The 20,081-nt window shown below is 37.1% G+C and overlaps 1 protein-coding gene across 2 annotated transcripts in view; it reads left to right on the top strand.

Moving 5' to 3' along the window:
- Window positions 1–20,081, top strand: part of LMNTD1 (lamin tail domain containing 1) — a 245,139-nt gene that overhangs the window by 127,664 nt on the left and 97,394 nt on the right. For both annotated transcript variants that reach the window (XM_073020566.1, XM_073020567.1), the window contains exons 6-7: window positions 3,817–4,034; window positions 4,617–4,789. In XM_073020566.1, the coding sequence (XP_072876667.1) occupies window positions 3,817–4,034; window positions 4,617–4,789 (391 nt within the window). The remainder of the gene's footprint in view (window positions 1–3,816; window positions 4,035–4,616; window positions 4,790–20,081) is intronic.

Raw genomic sequence — 20,081 nt, 5'->3', positions numbered from 1 at the left:
TCTCAATAGACTCTCTTTCCTCCCTTTTTACCTATTAAATCCTACCTGCCCTTCAGAACTCAGCTCAAGTGTTTTTTATTTTTTTTCCCTGAGTCACATCCCATTGGAAATTCTACCTCATGGTAAAGCCATATGCATTATTTAATTCAACTAGAAAATATTTCCCCTAAATAGGTGGAAATGTGACTTTAAAATCAGCTTGAAACCCTATTGTAAGTATAGAGTTCTTTTTCTAATAAATTCATTTTCCTTCTCATTTTAATAGCACTGGATATTACTATCTGCAACCGCCAGGTAAATTTTCCTTAAAAAAGACAATTTACTGCCTTCCCATAGACATGCTGAAACACAGACTCAAAGTATCATCATGACCCTGGAATTGCTTTCTATTTGTATGCAGAAAATAATCCATATCTTGTGGAAAAAGTCACAAAGCCTGTAATCTACTGTCTACAATAATAACCAGCTATACAAATCAGAATAGACCCCATTTCTGGACTTGAATAATATTTTGTATTTGTAAGATGGGGCAAAGAGAAGTTATATTATGGGTCATTTTTAAAAGGAAACCTAGGCCGGCGCAGTGGCTCACGCCTGTAATCCCAGCACTTTGGGAGGCCAAGGTGGGCGGATCACAAGGTCAGGAGTTTGATACCAGCCTGGCCAACATGGTGAAACCCCGTCTCTAGTAAAAATACAAACATTAGCCAGGCGTGGTGGTGTCCGCCTATAGTCCCAGCTACTCAGGAGGCTGAGGCAGGAGAATTGCTTGAACCTGGGAGGCGGAGGTTGCAGTGAGCCAAGATTGTACCACTGCACTCCAGCCTGGGCGACAGAGCAAGACTCTGTCTTGAAAAAAGCAAAAATAAAAATAAATTTAAAAAATTAAAAGGAAGCTAAAATAAAGTAGATCTTAGACTACTTCTTGAGTCATCTTGTCACTAACATGGCAACAGTTAATATTCGATACAGCTAGAAATCTTATGGCTTAATGTAAATGTGGCTTTTAGTTTTGCTTTGCCATGTATTAGTCTACTTTCTCATCTGTAAAGTAAGAGATTGTATAATATAATCACTAAGATTCCATGAGTCTATGGACCTTTAAAGCAGGGATAGGTTTTTTTTCACCAGTCACATTGTTGTCCCATTGGGATTTGGAGCCTCTAAATTATATGTCAAATAATTAATAAATTTCTTACATTTATCAATGCCTGGTACTTTCCCAATACATTGTTTTGCATTAGAGATCCAGATGTGGAACAGACCAGTCCTATACAATAGGAACTCATTGAAGGGCTGTTTATATATGCCTTATTTCATTTGATTCTCAGTACTGTTTCAGTATTTTGGGGAAAAAAACGGGGCTTGGAAAGTTAAATGGCTTGCTTAAGGTCACATGATAAGTAATGTGATAGAACTAAAATAAAACCATATCTTCTAACTTTCAAGAATTTTTCTATTGCACTAAAAATAGTTTGCAAGGTTCATGTGGCCAACATTCTAGAGCTGAGGCTAAATTTTATCACATTATCATTGTCATCCAAGATTTTCTTAAGTTCCTACAGTACAGGGAAACCTAAAATATTGCCTTGTCTAGGAAAGGCACACATCTCATTTAGGGAGATCACACTAAAAAGATCATGAACATATTTTCAAAATATAATGTGTTTGAGCTACTAAAAATGGAGGATTCCCAACTAATGATCTGTAGCAAAAGTCCATTTATTTGCTGTAATCTATGAAAAGAAACTTTTTAAAAAAGAATTCATCTTTCTTTCTCTGCTGGAAGCTTAGCCTAGCTGAACTGGTCTTGTGTTGTCTTTATGTCTACGTTATTTGTCAAGCCAAGCAGAGGGATGTTCAGTGGTTACAGTGTGAAGTCCAAACCTCTAATTTGGTAAACTAAGAACAGATCACTAGAACAAGTAGAACGTTACGGCACATTTTTCGTGTTGAATAGAAATATAACTGTTAATCTCTATAAAGGATTTTCCTGAATAGTTTTTGCAACATGTATGTTGTGCGCATGTCACATATTCAGGAAATCCAAACAAACTCCAGCCTCAGGGCTCGTGGGTCTCCTTAATACTCTCACCTAGGATTCTAACCTGGAGAATGTGTTTTCTTGTCCATGTCTCTAGCTCTATGGTCCATTTTGCCATCTCAAATTAGACACACCCACACACACAGTGCCTTAAATGTTTAAAATCTTAACTTATTAATATTACCATTACTTTTTGCACAGTTCTTCAGAGTTACGAAATTTGGTAGCTGGATGAATTTTACAACACTTCAGTAAAGCAGTTCCCACTACCGCCCTCTCAGTTTTACATATGAAGTCACAGTTCAAGTTAGAAAGTAACCTACCTATCTGAGGTTATGCTGCTTGTAATTTTCAGAACAGGAAACTAAGGCCAAGATGCCTTACTCTATGTCCTCATCATGTAGTTCCTAAGCCACATACATAGGTAAATGGCATTATATAGTTCAATTTTTAAATTCTGTTGTACCATATTTTACATGGTAAGTAAAAAACAATTCAAAATGTATAAGAGACCTAATCGTAAGACCTGAAACCATAATACTGCTGGAAAAGAACGCAGGGGAAAAACTCCTTGATGTAGTCCTTTGCAATGATTTCTTGGTATCACACCGAAGCTCAGGCTACAAAAACAAAAATAAATAAAAGGGGGTATGGAATATGTCAAACTAAAAAGCTTCTGCACAGCAAAGGAAGCAATTAACTAAATAAAATAACAACCTACTGACTGGGAAAAAAATGTTTGCAAACCTCATATCTGAGAAAGAGCTAATATTCAAAATTTATGAGGAACTCTTACAACTCAATGGCAGAAAAGCAAATAACCTGATTTAGAAAACAGGCAAAAGACCCGAACAGACATTTCTCCAAAGACATTTAAAAAATATGGCCAACAGATATATTAAAAGGTGCTCAACATCGCTAAGCATCAAATAAAAGCAAATTAAAATTACTTCACACTTCATAAGGATGGCTATTCCAAAAAGACAAGTGATATAATAACAAATGTTGGTAAGAGTATGGAGAAAAGGGAACCCCAGTACATGGTTGGCAGGAATGTAGATTGGTGCAACCTTTATGGAAAACAATATGGAAGTCCCTAAAGAAATTAAAAGTAGGGCTACCATACAACCCAGCAATCCCTCTTCTGTGTACATACCCAAAAAAGATGAAATCACCACCTTGGAAAGGTATCTGCACAGCCATCTTCATTGCAGCATTATTCACAATACCAAGATACGGAAACAACCTAAGTGTCTGTCAACAGACAAATGGATAAAGAAAATGTAGCTATACACAATGGAATATTATTCAACCTTAAAAAAGAACATGGAGGGACCTGGAGGACATTATGCTGAGTGAAATAAGTCAGACACAGAAAGAAAAATGTTACGTGATCTCACTTACATGTGGAATTTTTAAAAAGGTCAAACATACAGAGAAAGAATAAAACTGGTTCACAGGGATGGGAGAAGGGGAGGAAATAGGGAGATGTAGGTCAAAGGATACAAAGTAGCAGAGATTTGTAGGATGAGGAAGTCTAGGGATCTAGTGTACAACATAAGGACTATAGTTAATGAAATTGTATTGGGGATTTTTGTTAAATAAGTAGATTTTAGCTGCTCTTGTCATAAAAATGTAACTACGTAAGACAATAAATACCTTAATTTGCTCCACCATAGTAACCATTTTAATATATATGTGTATATATCTCATAACAGCATGTTGTAAACCTCAAATATACATAGTTGACATTAATAAATCATTTTCATTAGGCCATTGCCTGGTACACCCCTATCCACTGGAAGCAAGCATGGGAAAAATTAGATACTGACATTGAATTTAACAGATGTTCAGTAGTATCTCCAACATTCCGGAAGCATGTGTTTCAGTGGACTGCATCTACAACTACAATAACTAAAGAAAAACAAGATCAACCTAAGGAAGATATCTCAAATTATCAGGTGGAACAAGCTCAAGTTTTTCTTAAGAGGTAAGGGTTGTTTGGTTTGTTTGTTTTAATGGGTCCTTCCCACAATTAGTAACTGAGCATGTGGGAATGACTGGATGACAAATGGATGTGTGATGTATAAATTAAATCAATAGTGATTTTTGGAAACTACTATTTTGAATAGAACTCATAGGGAAAACATAAAAACAGAACGAGCAGGTAAATACTCATGGGGCAATGAAGGCTGGCAATCTTAACTAGATAGTATTGAGATGCCTCTGGCCATTTCACTTTTCATGGGCACTGTTATAAGAAGGAAGGCTGCTGCAGAGAGGGGAAGAGGTGAGGTATCCCCAAGTCTTTAGAGGTGCTTAGGTGGAGGGAGAGGTGCATCATCCAGGAATTTTATCTTGGATCAAGAGCTGCCTGTGGACAGAGGTGCAGAATATATTATTCATTTGTAGGCAAATGCTTCTGAAGTTATAATAAAAGTTCTGCCCACAAAGTTTAAAAAGTCGTATTCTCTTGGTCTTGAAATATGCTTTCACTTTAATTGTGCCTTCAACACTAATGCCACAGCATAAGATGACTTCTGAGTTCCATTTAGGCTTTTTTCTTTTACAGAGAGAAGGAAATCCCACCAACCGTTTTCCCCAATCGCAGCCCTTGGTGCCAGAATCCCTGTGTCTCTGCACATCCTTACTGTCCTCTGATTGAACCACACAATACAGCCACCGCTGGAGGCAACTTGGAGAGACAGCCCAGGTCTCGGTCAACCAGACCTTATCGAGCCTCAGGTCAGTTAAAAGAGTACTTGTTCCAGTGGAGCGTGCGTGTGTGTGCATGCACATGTGTTAACTAGTGGCTTAAGTGGTTAAAATTTGCTAAGTGTTAAAGATGATTCATATTCTCAAGAACAGATGGCTCTTCAAGGAAGTATTAAACCATTCACTTACATTTCCCCTAGCACAGTGTCTTCCACTGTGCTAGATAAATATCTGTCCTTGATAAATATCCGTTGAATGAATCAACGAATCAAAAGAACAGAGTGGCCAGCAAGAGTATGTATGATTCTTGAAGTTCAATGAAAAATATTTTGTTTTTTCATTAGGCAGCAAAAACTGATCTTACAAGTTATTCTGTGTTAAAACAATTTCATCTTTTCCAAACACACTCTAACGTTAATCTCCAATTCTTTCTCCGTCAGAAGTTTCTTAAGTCCTCTAAATAAAGCTTTTAGAGTTAGTATGATTAACACAGCCTCTGTGAATGGATTTTAGGAAGTCCATGCACTTCCTACATTTGGCACAAAATTGTGTGCCTATATGATTTTTTCTGGGGAGAGAATCCATGAAGTTCATCAGATGTCCACAAGTATTTAACAAGAACTGGAGTAGAACATAAAGTCAAGAAGGAACCAGACCCTAAACTATTAGAGAAAGCCTGTTTTAATACACCAGCAATATCCTGGTGAAGTTGTAATGATTCACAAACTTTGACTTAGGAAAGAAGAGCTTGTTTTTTTAAAAAAATGAAATCTTAAGCAGGATCCCAATATATAAAATGCATAGGTGAGGAGGATGTGGCAATTTCCACTGCTCATGACCCCCTTATTCTTCCTTTTCTCTTTGCCTGTGATCTTTAAGACACCACAAAATCACAAGACTCTCCATGAAACAATATGACAACCATTGTGTTAAGATGCTAGCACATCATTGGGAAGTAGCACCCCCAAAATACTACCTTTCAGTAGTGGAATGATGGAAATTTTGTAAATTATTGAATATATTTCTTTTTCATAAAATTGTGTACCATGTAGCTCTATGCCTGAGTTTCCTCATCTGTAAAGATATGGGTCTGAAATTGAAGGCCTTTTTTGGCAATAAACTTTGAGCATGTGTGTGAGCTTTAGATATAGATATACTAGATAGATGTAAAGAACTTTAGCCCTTTATAATCTTTAGTACTTTATGACTTAAATTTGAAGCTCTCAAGAAATACATTAATTTATGTTTTTCTTTAATTAATGATAACCTTCACTCTTTCACTTATTCCGAACAACTTATTTTCCAAAGAAATTTGATTTCAGAATTTTTGAGGCACTTTTCTATAATATAATGGTGGCAACTCATCTTGATTATTCAATAACATTAGCTATTCAACACAAAACACTTCACTGTATGTGCATATTTTTTGCAGTATATTCAAAGATAGTTGCTTTGATACCTCTACAGTCTTTGTGCATTGTTATATATAACTTTTTTATTTTTCCATTCACTAAATTTTCGGTATGAACAGATATACATCAGAATTATATGATTTTTCTTTTATTTCTACCGCAAAATATGGCCACAAAGGAAAGATGTTATGAATGATTGGTTGCTGATTGATTGAATCAACTAATCCCTGAATTACCAGTTCATCTCCTTGAAAGTATATGTAACATGATTCTTCAAGGGAAAGTTACATGGTTTGTTATTTTTAATTTGCCTGCTACTGGAAAATTTGTCACCATTAGCACACACTTAATAGCTGGCAAAGAAAAAAAAAAACAGACAAAATAAAAAATAATTATACTTGGAAGTTGTTCAATCCTCCTCCATTTACCCTACAATAATAAATAGGCTAGTTTGCTGAGTTACAGAAGAATCTTAGAAAGAAATCTATCTTCTATCTGAAAATTGTCGCCTTGTTTTTAAACTGTGTCTCTCAAGTATGCTACAGAGGAGCCTAGAGACTAACAAATAGGATAATTTTAAAGAAACATCTACACACCGTACTTCCAACTTATGCTAAACACATTTTGTTTTTCAAAACATGTTAAAATACAGCAAGTATAACGTTAAAAGCACCTATATATTAATCATGCAGAATGAATGCATGTTAACATTTTGTTCTATTGTATCACATTACCAAAAAGAAAAATTCATAAATTTGAGGTTCCCTTTAATTGTATTTGCAGTTCTGATCTGATATTGGAATAAATCATTCTGGTTCTCATTTTGTACTTTGTTTACATGCATATGGATCTATAGAGAGAGATATATATTTAAAATAATTTGTGTGTTTTTAATTTACATAAATGGCATCATGCTAAATATACCTGCTCTTTCTAACTTCCTATAATTTGGGAGATTTAACTACAGTAACATAGATAGACCTAATTCAGTCACCTTAGTTGTTATGTAGTATTTCATTATACAAATTTACTGTATCTTTCCCCATTAATGTTTTTCTCATCAACAATGTAGATGAAAAAAATTTTAATTTTTTAAAATTTTCTTTTTTACTTCAAAAAAATTTACCAAGTCTTTGAATGCATCCAAGAAAATGTTATATCTGTGGCAATGATTATCCTTGTGCCTGTCTACATGTGCATACATACAAAGGTTCCTTTGGGGTTCATACCTAAACTTTTTAAATCTTCTAAAATTCCTACATGTACTTATGCAGTTGTATGGTACCTGTATCTTCAACTTTACTAGATTTTGCTAAACTGCTCTAGGAACAATTTTGCTAATTTATGCTCCCACCAACATAGTAAAATATTTCCCATTCCCCTTATTCTCACCTAACTTTATATTGCCAGAATCTTAAATTATGTGCCAATCTGATGGACATTAACTACTAATTCATTATCTTAATGTGAAGTTCTTCTTTAATAGTGGTGGTGTGCATATTTTCATATGTAAAAAAATAAAAAAATCTTTCCCTATCTCATAATAAAAAAATTATGTGCTTACGTTTATTAATTTTGGGGGGTATCCATCCCCTCAAGCATTTATCCTCTGAGTTACAAACAATCCAGTTATACCCTTCAAGTTAGTTTAAAATGTACAATTAAGTTATTGTTGACTGTAGTCACCCTATTGTACTGTCAAATAGTAGGTCTTATTCATTCTTTCTTTATTTTTTTGTATCCATTAACCATCCTTACCTCCCTACAACCCAAGTCCCCCACTACCCTTCCCAGCCTGTGGCAACCGTCCTTCCACTCTCTGTGTCCATGAGTTCAATTGTTTTACTTTTTAGATCCTACAAATAAGTGAGAACATTGTGTGTTTATATTTATCTCTGATAGTTTTTCCAGTTTGCTTTTTGTTTACGTCTTTAATATATTTGAAGTTGTTTTTCTGTATGGTATGAAATAGTGATCTCAGATTTCTTCCATATGGAAAACGATTTGTCTCAACACCAGAGAGTGTGTCCATCGTGTGCACACTGATTTCTAATACTACCTCCCTCCTATGCTTGGGTCTCGGTCTGTGCTCTCTAGAGTGTTCTATTGATCTATCGCTGTGCCAATAACACTGTTCCCATTGTTATTGGTCTATAATCATTCTTTTGCTCTCTTCTTGCTCTTCCCCGTCAGTGTCATTTGGCTTTCCTTAAACTTTTTACTCCTCTTTACAAGAAACATTTTTACCAAGTTTTACATAGAAAAACCATCTTGTTGGTAGTTTGATTAAAATGGTAAGAAATTGAAAGGTCATGTTTAGAGAAAGTTGATACCTTTATGATACTGAGTCCGTGGTATATGAAATCATCTGTCAATTCATTCAGATTTCTTTCATGGCTTTCATTGATACTTTGTCATTTTTTTCCATAAAATTCTTGTACTTTTTTTGTTAGATTTCTGACCCAGGCAGGTATATTGATTTGTTGTTATTGTTGCTACTGCTTTTGAAAATGCTATCTCTTTCTATAACATTTTTTTCACTCTTTCAAAGAAGAGGAAAATTATCTTTGTATATTGCTCATGTTTCAACACATTTTCTGAACTTTTCAGTTTTAATAGCTTGTAGTCTCATGGTTTTTTTTGTTGTTGTTGTTTCTTTGTTTGTTTTTGAAACAGAGTCTTGCTCTCTCACCCTGGCTGGAGTGCAGTGGCACGGTATCAGCTCACTGCAACCTCCATTTCCCTAGTTCAAGTGATTCTCGTACCTCAGCCTCCCGAGTAGCTGAAATTATAGGTGTGCACCACTACATCCAGCTAATTTTTCTATTTTTAGTAGAGACAGGGCTTCTCCATGTTGGCCAGGCTGGTCTCAAATTCCTGACCTCAAGTGATCTGCCCTCCTTGGCCTTCCCAAGTGCTGGGATTACAGGCATGAGCCACCATGCTTGGCCACATTGGTTGTTTTATCCCCCTCTGTATTGTACAAATGTGTACAAATGACATCCTTTCTTTCCAATACTTGTAAATTTATATCATGTTCTTGCATTATTGCATTGGCAATAATGTGAGATAGTTCCAATGAGCATGGCCAACTTTGTCTTATTCACATTTTTAATTGGGATGCATCTAAAGTGATGTCATTTAGTGGAAGGTTTGCTGAGAGTCACCACTGAGCATTCATTTTGCTAAGAATTTGTTCCTTTGGGAATTAACATAAATTTGGGGGAATGTTCTAAATTCTACAATGTATGGGGTTAGGAATTTTATTCAATATAATGAAGATCAAACACACAGGGCCTCTAGCTAACTTTGTGGCTATGGATTATTAGAGGATTAAATATGATATGACACTCATCCTGCCCCTCGGTGTTCACCACAAACTAAAATGCCAGAAACCACTCATGGGTAATAAATATTTCTGATGATTTGGGAGTCATGACCAGAGGTTTCATTAAAGCTCCCTCCCCACACACACAAAAATAGTGAATAGATTCTCCATAAGAGTCCTTTCAACTGGCCCCAAGAGGGGTTACCCTTGGCTCCTCATGCCATGCACTACCAAAGCTCTTGCCATAATTGCCCTCTCTGTCTCTTTCAGTAGAGTTCTCACTCCCATAGCTTTAGGAGTCACCATACCTTCTACCAAAAGCCTGGTAAGGTATCCTCCCACTATCCTAAGAGGAATCTGATAGCAGATGTCAAGAGGAAACATTTTTCACCTCCTTATAAATTCCACTATTACTTTGACTTCACAAATAAGAATTTAATAAGTGGTGGACCTAGAAAATTTTCCACCTTTGAATCTTTTTTAATGTTATAAAATACAGAAAGAACAAAAAAGACACTTCTCAACCTACTTCCCCAAGTAAAAAATACTAATATGTTGTCATATTTGCACTAATTATTTTTTAAATAAGCATTATATGTCAAACAGAAGTCTCCCAGATTTCTTTTTCTAATCCTAGTCCTATTCCCCTCTTTTGCTCCCTGAAGCAACATCCATGAACTGGGATATCTTTCTTTTTGCTATTATCTTGTTTGTTTTTCGTTGCTTAACTCAAACCTAACTTCAAATTCAAACATTTTTCCACTATCAACTGTTGGAACTCAAAAACTCATCTGTAGCTGCAAATATGTATTTCAAACCTACATAACCAAAGCAAATGTTGCAAAAGACAATATTGATTTTTCTGAGTATGACAGATTCTGATATTCCATACTCTTTATTTCATTTTAAAATACTTGCCATGACCTTCTAAATTTATTTCATAACCAATAGAGAGGGCAAGACTTGCTGTTTAAGAAACATTGCTTTAGAAATATTTATGAAAAGACGAGAGCAATGGAAAAGGCTCAGAGGAGATAGCATTGGAACTAAGGTATTGAAGGTTGAATAGGAGTTATTCAGGTTGAAAAGAGGGTGGGCAAAGCATTCTGAGTAGAGGAAATGGTACATATTAAAAGCACAAGGAGGCAAGAGTAAACTTTGGGTTCAGTGAACAGTGAGAAATTGTATCCGACTGAAATATAAGTAGAAATTGAGGTATTAGCCCAGAAAGTTTGGTAAGGACTAGATGTTAGAGGTATGTGTACACCACCATGTTAGAGTTTCGACTGTATTATGAAAATACTGAGGAGGCACCAATTGGATTTTAAATAGGTGTCTCATATAGTTAGATCTGTGTTTGAAAGAGAACTTGAAAAGCAATGCGAAAAATGGAGTAGGAAAGATTCCAAACTCTTTATCTCCAGCCCAACATTCTATTCTGAAGCTCTGATTTATGAGGCTAATTTCTTATAATCTCAGCTGGATGCCCTACAAGTGTCTCATTCTCAGAATGTTCAAAACAACTCATCATTGTCTTTCCCTCAAAGTCTGTCATTCCACTGATTTTCCTTATATAAGTGAATGCCATTCAGAAACCTGAGGTATCCTGATGGTCTTTCTCTACTCCTTTTCCTTCCTCAACTCCCAAGTATAATCAGTTCTTGTTTATGTATCCTAAACATTTCTTCTCTTACTTAAAAATCTTTATTTTCTCCCTATTGTCCTCATGGTGGAGTCCAAACCCATAAAATTGTTTAAGTATCTTTGAGCCTGGGCTGGCCTATCTGATCACACTTTCGCCTTCTTGCATTCTATGCTTTAGCCATCTTGAAGTTCTTCCAGTTTTTCAAACACACCGTGACTACCTCCAGGCCTTCACACATTCTCTCACCCCTCCTCTTCTCATGGATAATTCTTTTTCATCCTTAAAGTTTCTACTTACATGTCACTACCTCCAAAGAACCCATCTCTGGTCCCCACCAAATGAGTTTTTTGCTCCTAATATGTGTACTCAGTAATATCTTACACACATCAAGTGAAGCGTTTATTGCACTGTATTGTAAATTCTCTTTTATCTCTGGATTATAAGTGTTAAATTGCTTTTATTTTGCTCATCTTTTTGTCACTTGCACCAAACTCAGTGCATGACATATAGGAGTTAATATGTGTATACTGAAGGACAGACTGAAAAAAAGACACTGAAGATTTTTAAATGGCATCTCATAGAGTTAGAATGGTATTTTAATGAGAATTTTGGAAGCAATATAAAAAATAAAGTGGAGTATGAAATATCCCCAAATCTAGAGAAAAAAAAGCAGTAAGGAAGAAGCAAAGGATAAGAAAAGAAAGGAACAACAAAAAAAAAGATTAGAGAGAAAGACCAAGCACAAGTAAGTCTAGTAGAGTTGTAATTTGAGTCGCAAAAGGAGATGATGGAAAGGTTGAGACAGAGCAATATTTAAATAAATAATGGAAAAAATTCTCAAAAACTGATACAAAGACATCAAGCCACAGAATTAAGAACAATAATAAATCCCAAGCAGCATAAATACAAAGGAAACCACATCTATGTACATCACAATAAAAGTTGAGAAAATCAAATATGGTAGTCATAAGATAATAGAATGAGAGCCTCAACGTGCTAGCAGAACTTCTAATCCTGAGTTCTATATTAAGGAAAAATACACCTGCAAGGGTGAAGGTAAAATAAGGACATTTTCTGACAAACAAAAACTGGAAGGATTCATTAATGCCAAATCCACACTAAGGAAATACCAATGGAAATACTTCAAATAGAAAGAAAATTATCCCACATAAACACGCAGAGCTATAGGGAGAAGTTAAAAAAAAAATGGAAACAATAAAAACATGAACAAATATAAATGTTTACTACACAAAACAATACTGACGTTGTCTTACAGGGTTTTAAATTTAGATAGAATTTAAATACATGACAGCTGTATAGTTTCCTAGGGAGGGCTACCTTCACAAAGCACCACAAACTTGATGTCTTAAAATAAATTTATTATATCACAATACTGAGGCAGAAATCCAAAAGCAAGGTGTTGGCAAGGCCATGCTCACTTTGAAGACTTTAGAAAATTATCTTTCCTTGCATCTTCTTAGTTTCTAGTCATTGCTGGCGTTCCTTGATACTCCTTGGCTTATTGATCCATCGCTATTTCTGCCTCTGTCTTCATATGGCCTTACTTCCTGCGTGTCTGTGTCCAATTTCTCTCTTCTTTATAAGAACATCAGTCATTGGGTTAAGGCCTATACTAATCCACCACGACCTCATCTTAACTTTATTACATCTCCAAATACCCTATGTCCAAATAAAGTCACATTCGCAGGTTCCAAGGGTTAGGACTTCAACATATCTTTTAGGGAAACAATTCAATCCATTACAACAGAAATAGAAGAAAAGTTGGGAGAAGACTAAATGGAGTTAAAGTACTCTAAATTTTCTATTTTGTCCAATAAGTTGTAAAAATAGCAATTTATATTAGACTTTAATAAATCAAAAATACATGTTGTAATATAGGATGGAAACTAAAAGAATAGTATAAGAATGTAGGTCTGGCACAGTGGCTCATGCTGGTAATCCCAGCACTCTGGGAGGCCAAGGCAGGCAGATCACCTGAGGTCAGGAGTTTGAGACCAGCCTGGCAATGTGGTGAAACCCCCTCTCTACTAAAAATACAAAAATTAGCTGAGTGTGGTGGTGTGCACCTGTAATCCCAGCTACTCTGGAGGCTGAGGCAGGAGAATCGCTTGAACCCAGGAGGCAGAGGTTGCAGTGAGCCGAGATCGTGCCATTGCACTCCAGCCTGGGGAAGAAGAGTGAAACTCTGTCTCAAAGAACAAAAAGATATATGTTATACTTTCATTATCATTCAGTTAAAAATATATAATTTCCAACGTAATATCGTCTTTGATACAAGGGATATTTGGGGAAAATATATCACCAAGAAATTGAGTTTATTTCAGGAATGCAAAGCTGATTATAAAGAGGAAAATTATATAATCATCTCAAAGTAAAAGCATTTGATAAAATATTCACTCCATACCCACCAGAGAACATTAGAATATTAGGACTAGAAAGAATTTTCTTTTTTTTCTTTTTATTTATTTATTATATTATACTTTATGTTCTAGGGTACATGCACACAACGTGCAGGTTTGTTACATATGTATACATGTGCCATGTTGGTGTGGTGCAACCATTAACTTGTAATTTACATTAGGTATATCTCCTAATGCTATCCCTCCCCTGGCCCCCAACCCCACAACAGGCCCGGGTGTGTGATGTTCCCCTTCCTGTTTCCAAGTGTTCTCATTGTTCAATTCTCACCTATGAGTGAGAATATGTGGTGTTTGGTTTTCTATTCTTGCGATAGTTTGCTGAGAATGATGGTTTCCAGCTGCATCCATGTCCCTACAAAGGATATGAACTCATCCTTTTTATGGCTGCATAGTATTCCATGGTGTATATGTGCCACATTTTCTTAATCCAGTCTGTCATTGATGGACATTTGGGTTGGTTCCAAGTCTTTGCTATTGTGAATAGTGCTGCAATAAACATGTGTGCATGCGTCTTTATAGCAGCATGATTTGTAATCCTTTGAGTATATACCCAGTAATGGGATTGGTGGATCAAATGGTATTTCTAGTTCTAGATCCTTGAGGAATTACCACACTGTCTTCCACAATGGTTGAACTAGTTTACATTCCCACAAACAGTGTAAAAGCGTTCCTATTTCTCCACATCCTCTCCAGCACCTGTTGTTTCCTGACTTTTTAATGATCACCATTCTAACTGGTGTGAGATGGTATCTCATTGTGGTTTTGATTTGCATTTCTCTGATAGCTAGTGATGATGAGCATTTTTTCATGTGTCTGTTGGATGCATAAATGTCTTTTGAGAAGTGTCTGTTCATATCCTTTGCCCACTTTTTGATGGGGTTGTTTTTTTCTTATAAATTTGTTTGAGTTCTTTGTAGGTTCTGGATATTAGCCTTTTGTCAGATGAGTAGATTGCAAAAATGTTCTCCCATTCTGTAGGTTGCCTGTTCACTCTGATGGTAGTTTCTTTTGCTGTGCAGAAGCTCTTTAGTTTAATGAGATCCCATTTGTCAATTTTGGCTTTTGTTGCCATTGCTTTTGGTGTTTTAGACATGAAGTCCTTGCCCATGCCTATGTCCTGAATGGTATTGGCTAGGTTTTCTTCTAGGGTTTTTATGGTTTTAGGTCTAACATTTAAGTCTTTAATCCATCTTGAATTAATTTTCGTATAAGGTGTAAGGAAGGGATCCAGTTTCAGCTTTCTACTTATGGCTAGCCAGTTTTCCCAGCACCAGTTATTAAATAGGGAATCCTTTCCCCATTTCTTGTTTTTGCCAGGTTTTTCAAAGATCAGATGGTGGTAGATGTGTGGTATTATTTCTGAGGGCTCTGTTCTGTTCCATTGGTCTATATCTCTGTTTTGGTACCAGTACCATGCTGTTTTGGTTACTGTAGCCTTGTAGTATAGTTTGAAGTCAGGTAGTGTGATGCCTCCAGCTTTGTTCTTTCGGCTTAGGATTGTCTTGGCAATGCGGACTCTTTTTTGGTTCCATATGAACTTTAATGTAATTTTTTCCAATTCTGTGAAGAAAGTCATAGGTAGCTTAATGGGGATGGCATTGAATCCATAAATTACCCTGGGCAGTATGGCCATTTTCACAATGTTGATTCTTCCTATCCATGAGCATGGAATGTTCTTCCATTTGTTTGTGTCCTCTTTTATTTCATTGAGCAGTGGTTTGTAGTCCTCATTGAAGAGGTCCTTCACATCCCTTGTAAGCTGGATTCCTAGGTATTTTATTCTCTTTGAAACAATTGTGAATGGGAGTTAATTCATGATTTGGCTCTCTGTTTGTCTGTTATTGGTGTATAAGAATGCTTGTGATTTTTGCACATTGATTTTGTATCTTGAGACTGCTGCAGTTGCTTATCAGTTTAAGGAGATTTTGGTCTGAGATGATGGGGTTTTCTAAATATACAATCCTGTCATCTGCAAACAGTGACAATTTGACTTCCTCTTTTCCTAATTGAATACCCTTTATTTCTTTCTCTAGCCTGATTGCCCTGGCCAGAACTTCCAACACTATGTTGAATAGGAGTGGTGAGAGAAGGCATCCCTGTCTTGTGCCAGTTTTCAAGGGGTATGCTTCCAGTTTTTGCCCATTTAGTATAATACTGGCTGTGGGTTTGTCATAAATAGCTCTTATTATTTTGAGATACGTTCCATCAATACTGAATTTATTGAGAGTTTTTAGCATGAAGGGCTGTTGAATTTTGTCAAAGGCCTTTTCTGCATCTATTGAGATAATCATGTGGTTTTAGTCTTTGGTTCTGTTTTTTTGCTGATTACGTTTATTGATTTGCATATGTTGAACCAGCCTTGTATCCCAAGGATCAACCCCACTTGATCATGGTGGATAAGCTTGCTGATGTGCTGCTGGATTCGTATTGCCACTATTTTATTGAGGATTTTTGCATCCATGGTCATCAGGGACACTGGTCCAAAAATCTCTTTTTGTGTGTGTCTCTGCCAGGCTCTGGTATCAGGATGATGTTGGCCTCATAAAATGAGTTAGGGAGGATTCCCTCTTTTTCTATTGATTGGAATAGTTTCAGGAGGAGTGGTACCAGCTCCTCTTTGTACCTCTGGTAGAATCCGGCTGTGAATCCATCTGGTCCTGGACTTTTTTTGGTTGGTAGGCTATTAATTATTGCCTCAATTTCAGAGCCTACTATTGGTCTATTCAGGGATTCAACTTCTTCCTGCTTTAGTCTTGGGAGAGTGTATGTGTCCAGGAATTTATCCATTTCTTCTAGGCTTTCCAGTTTATTTGCGTAGAGATGTTTATAGTATTCTCTGATGGTAGTTTGTATTTGTGTGGGGTCGATGGTGATATCCCCTTTATCATTTTTTATTGTATCTATTTGATTCTTCTCTCTTTTCTTCTTTATTAGTCTTGATAGTGGTCTATCAATTTTGTTGATCTTTTCCATAAACCAGCTCCTGGATTCATTGATTTTTTGAAGGGTTTTTTGTGCCTCTATCTCCTTCAGTTCTGCTCTGATCTTAGTTATTTCTTGCCTTCTGCTAACTTTTGAATGTGTTTGCTCTTGCTTCTCTAGTTCTTTTAATTGTGATGTTAGGGTGTCAATTTTAGATCTTTCCTGCTTTCTCTTGTGGGCATTTAGTGCTATAAAGTTCCCTCTACACACTGCTTTAAATGTGTCCCAGAGATTCTGGTATGTTGTATCTTTGTTCTCATTGGTTTCAAAGAACATCTTTATTTCTGCCTTCATTTCATTAGGTACTCACTAGTACCTAAGGAGCAGGTTGTTCAGTTTCCATGTAGTTATGTGGCTTTGAGTGAGTTTCTTAATCCTGAGTTCTAGTTTGATTGCACTATGGTCTGAAAGACAGTTTGTTGTAATTTCTGTCCTTTTACATTTGCTGAAGAGTGCTTTACTTCCAACTATGTGGTCAATTTTGGAATAAGGGCAATGTGTTGCTGTGAAGAATGTATATTCTGTTGATTTGGGGTGGAGAGTTCTGTAGATTTCTATTAGGTCTGCTTGGTGCAGAGTTCAGTTCAATTTCTGGATATCCTTGTTAACTTTCTGTCTCATTGATCTGTCTAATGTTGACAGTGGGGTGTTAAAGTCTCCCATTACTATTGTGTGGGAGTCTAATTCTCTTTGTAAGTCTCTTAGGACTTGCTTTATGAATCTGGGTGCTCCTGTATTGGGTGCATATATGTTTAGGATAGTTAGCTCTTCTTGTTGAATTGATCCCTTTACCATTATGTAATGGTCTTCTTAGTCTCTTTTGATCTTTGTTGGTTTAAAGTCTGTTGTATCAGAGACTAGGATGCAACCCCTGCCTTTTTTTGTTTTCCATTTGCTTGGTAGATCTTCTTCCATCTCTTTATTTTGAGCCTATATGTGTCTCTGCATGTGAGATGGGTCTCCTGAATATAGCAAACTGATGGGTCTTAACTCTTTATCTAATTTGCCAGTCTGTGTCTTTTAATTGGAACATTTAACCCATTTACATTTAAGGTTAATATTGTTATGTGTGAACTCGATCCTGTCATGTTAGCTGGTTATTTTGCTTGTTAGTTGATGCAGTTTCTTCCTAGCATTGATGGTCTTTACAATTTGGCATGTTTTTGCAGTGGCTGGTACTGGTTGTTCCTTTTCATGTTTAGTGCTTCCTTCAGGAGCTCTTGTAGGGCAGGTCTGGTGGTGACAAAATCTCTCAGCATTTGCTTGTCTGTAAAGGATTTTATTTCTCCTTCACTGATGAAACTTAGTTTGGCTGGATATGAATTCTGGGTTGAAAATTCTTTTCTTTAAGAATGTTGAATATTGGCCCCCACTCTCTTCTGGCTTGTAGAGTTTCTGCCAAGAGATCTGCTGTTAGTCTGATGGGCTTCCCTTTGTGTGTAACCCAACCTTTCTCTCTGGCTGCCCTTAACATTTTCTCCTTCATTTCTACTTTGGTGAAACTAACAATTATGTGTCTTAGAGTTGCTCTTCTCAAGGAATATCTTTGTGGCGTTCTCTGTATTTCCTGAATTTGAATGTTGGCCTGCCTTGCTAGGTTGGGGAAGTTCTCCTGGATAATATTCTATTCTCCCCATCACTTTCAGGTACACCAATCAGACGTAGGTTTTGTTTTTTCACATAGTCCCATATTTCTTGGAGGCTTTGTTCATTTCTTTTTACTCTTTTTTCTCTACACTTCACTTCTCGCTTCATTTCATTCATTTGATCTTCAATCGCTGATACTCTTTCTTCCAGTTGATCAAGTCAGTTACTGAAGCTCATGCATTTGTCACGTAGTTCTCATGTTATGGTTTTCATCTCTATCAGTTCTTTTAAGGTCTTCTCTGCATTGATTATTCTAGTTATCCATTCATCCATTCTTTTTTCAATGTTTTTAGTTTCTTCACTCTGGGTTTGTACTTCCTCCTTTAGCTTGGAGAAGTTTGATTGTCTGAAGCCTTCTTCTCTCAACTCATCAAAGTCATTCTCCATCCAGCTTTGTTCTGTTGCTGGCGAGGAGCTGTGTTCCTTTGGAGGGAGAGAGGTGCTCTGAATTTTAGAATTTCCAGCTTTTCTACCCTGCTTTTTCCCCATCTTTGTGGTTTTATCTACCTTTGGTCTTTGATGATGGTGATGTACAGATGGGGTTTTGGTGTGGATGTCCTTTCTGTTTGTTAGTTTTCCTTCTAATGGTCAGGACCCTCAGCTGCAGGTCTGTTGGAGTTTGCTTGAGGTCCGCTCCAGACCCTGTTTGCCTGGGTATCAGCAGCGGAGGCTACAGAAGAGTGAATATTGCTGAACAGCAAATGTTGCTGTCTGATCATTCCTCAGGAAGCTTTGTCTCAGAAGTGTACCTGACCATGTGAGGTGTGAGGTATCAGTTTGCCCCTAGTCGGGGATGTCTCCCAGTTAGGCTACTCAGGGGTCAGGGACCCACTTGAGCAGGCAGTCTGTCCATTCTCAGATCTCAAACTCCATGCTGGGAGAACCACTGCTCTCTTCAAAGCTGTCAGACAGGGACATTTACATCTGCAGAGGTTTCTGCTGCCTTTTGTTTAGCTATGCCCTGTCCCCAGAGGTGGAGTCTACAGAGGCAGGCAGGCCTCCTTGAGCTGTGGTGGGCTCCATCCAGTTCGAGCATCCTGGCTGCTTTGTTTACCTACTTAAGTCTCAGCAATGGCGGGCACCCCTCCCCTAGCTTCACTGCCGCCTTGCTTTTAGATCTCAGACTGCTGTGCTGGCAATGAGGGAGGCTCTATGGGCATGGGACCCTCTGAGCCAGGCATGGGATATAATTTCTTGGTGTGCTGTTTGCTAAGACCCTTGGTAAAGTACAGTATTAGGGTGGGAGTGACCCGATTTTCCAGGTGTTGTGTGTCACGGTTTCCCCTGGCTAGGAAAGGGAATTCCCTCCCCCCTTGCACTTCCTGGGTGAGGGGATGGCTCTCCCTGCTTCGGCTCTCACTCGTTGGGCTACACCCACTGTCCTGCACCCACTGTCTGACACTCCCCAGTGAGATGAACCCAGTACCTCAGTTGGAAATGCAGAAATCACCCATCTTCTGTGTCGTTCATGCTGAGAGCTTGAGGCTGCAGCTGTTCCTATTTGGCCATCTTGGCACCACCTCCGAAGAATTTTTTTAATCTGACAAATGATATTTGCAAAACTCCTAAAGCAAACGATATCATACTTAATGGTGAAGTAGGTGCAGTGGTGGAAGTTTTTTCCTTGAAGACCTGAGCAAAACAAGAATTCTCTTTATGATGACTTCTATTCAACATTGTACTAGAAGTCTGCGTGAAATAAGGCAAGAAAAATGAATATACACATACTAATTATCCCATAAACCAGCAATTTCATTCCCAAGAACTATATATATGTAACAAATATATACATATGTGCACCAAAATATACATACAATAATGATCTGAGTGACTGTATTTGTAGTAGCCAAAAACTAGAAGCAATCCA

This window comes from Chlorocebus sabaeus, chromosome 11 (genome assembly GCF_047675955.1).
Source record: "Chlorocebus sabaeus isolate Y175 chromosome 11, mChlSab1.0.hap1, whole genome shotgun sequence".
Lineage (NCBI taxonomy): Eukaryota > Metazoa > Chordata > Mammalia > Primates > Cercopithecidae > Chlorocebus > Chlorocebus sabaeus.
The sequence above is the reverse complement of the archived record's forward strand: the minus strand, read 5'-3'. Positions and strand labels throughout refer to the sequence as shown.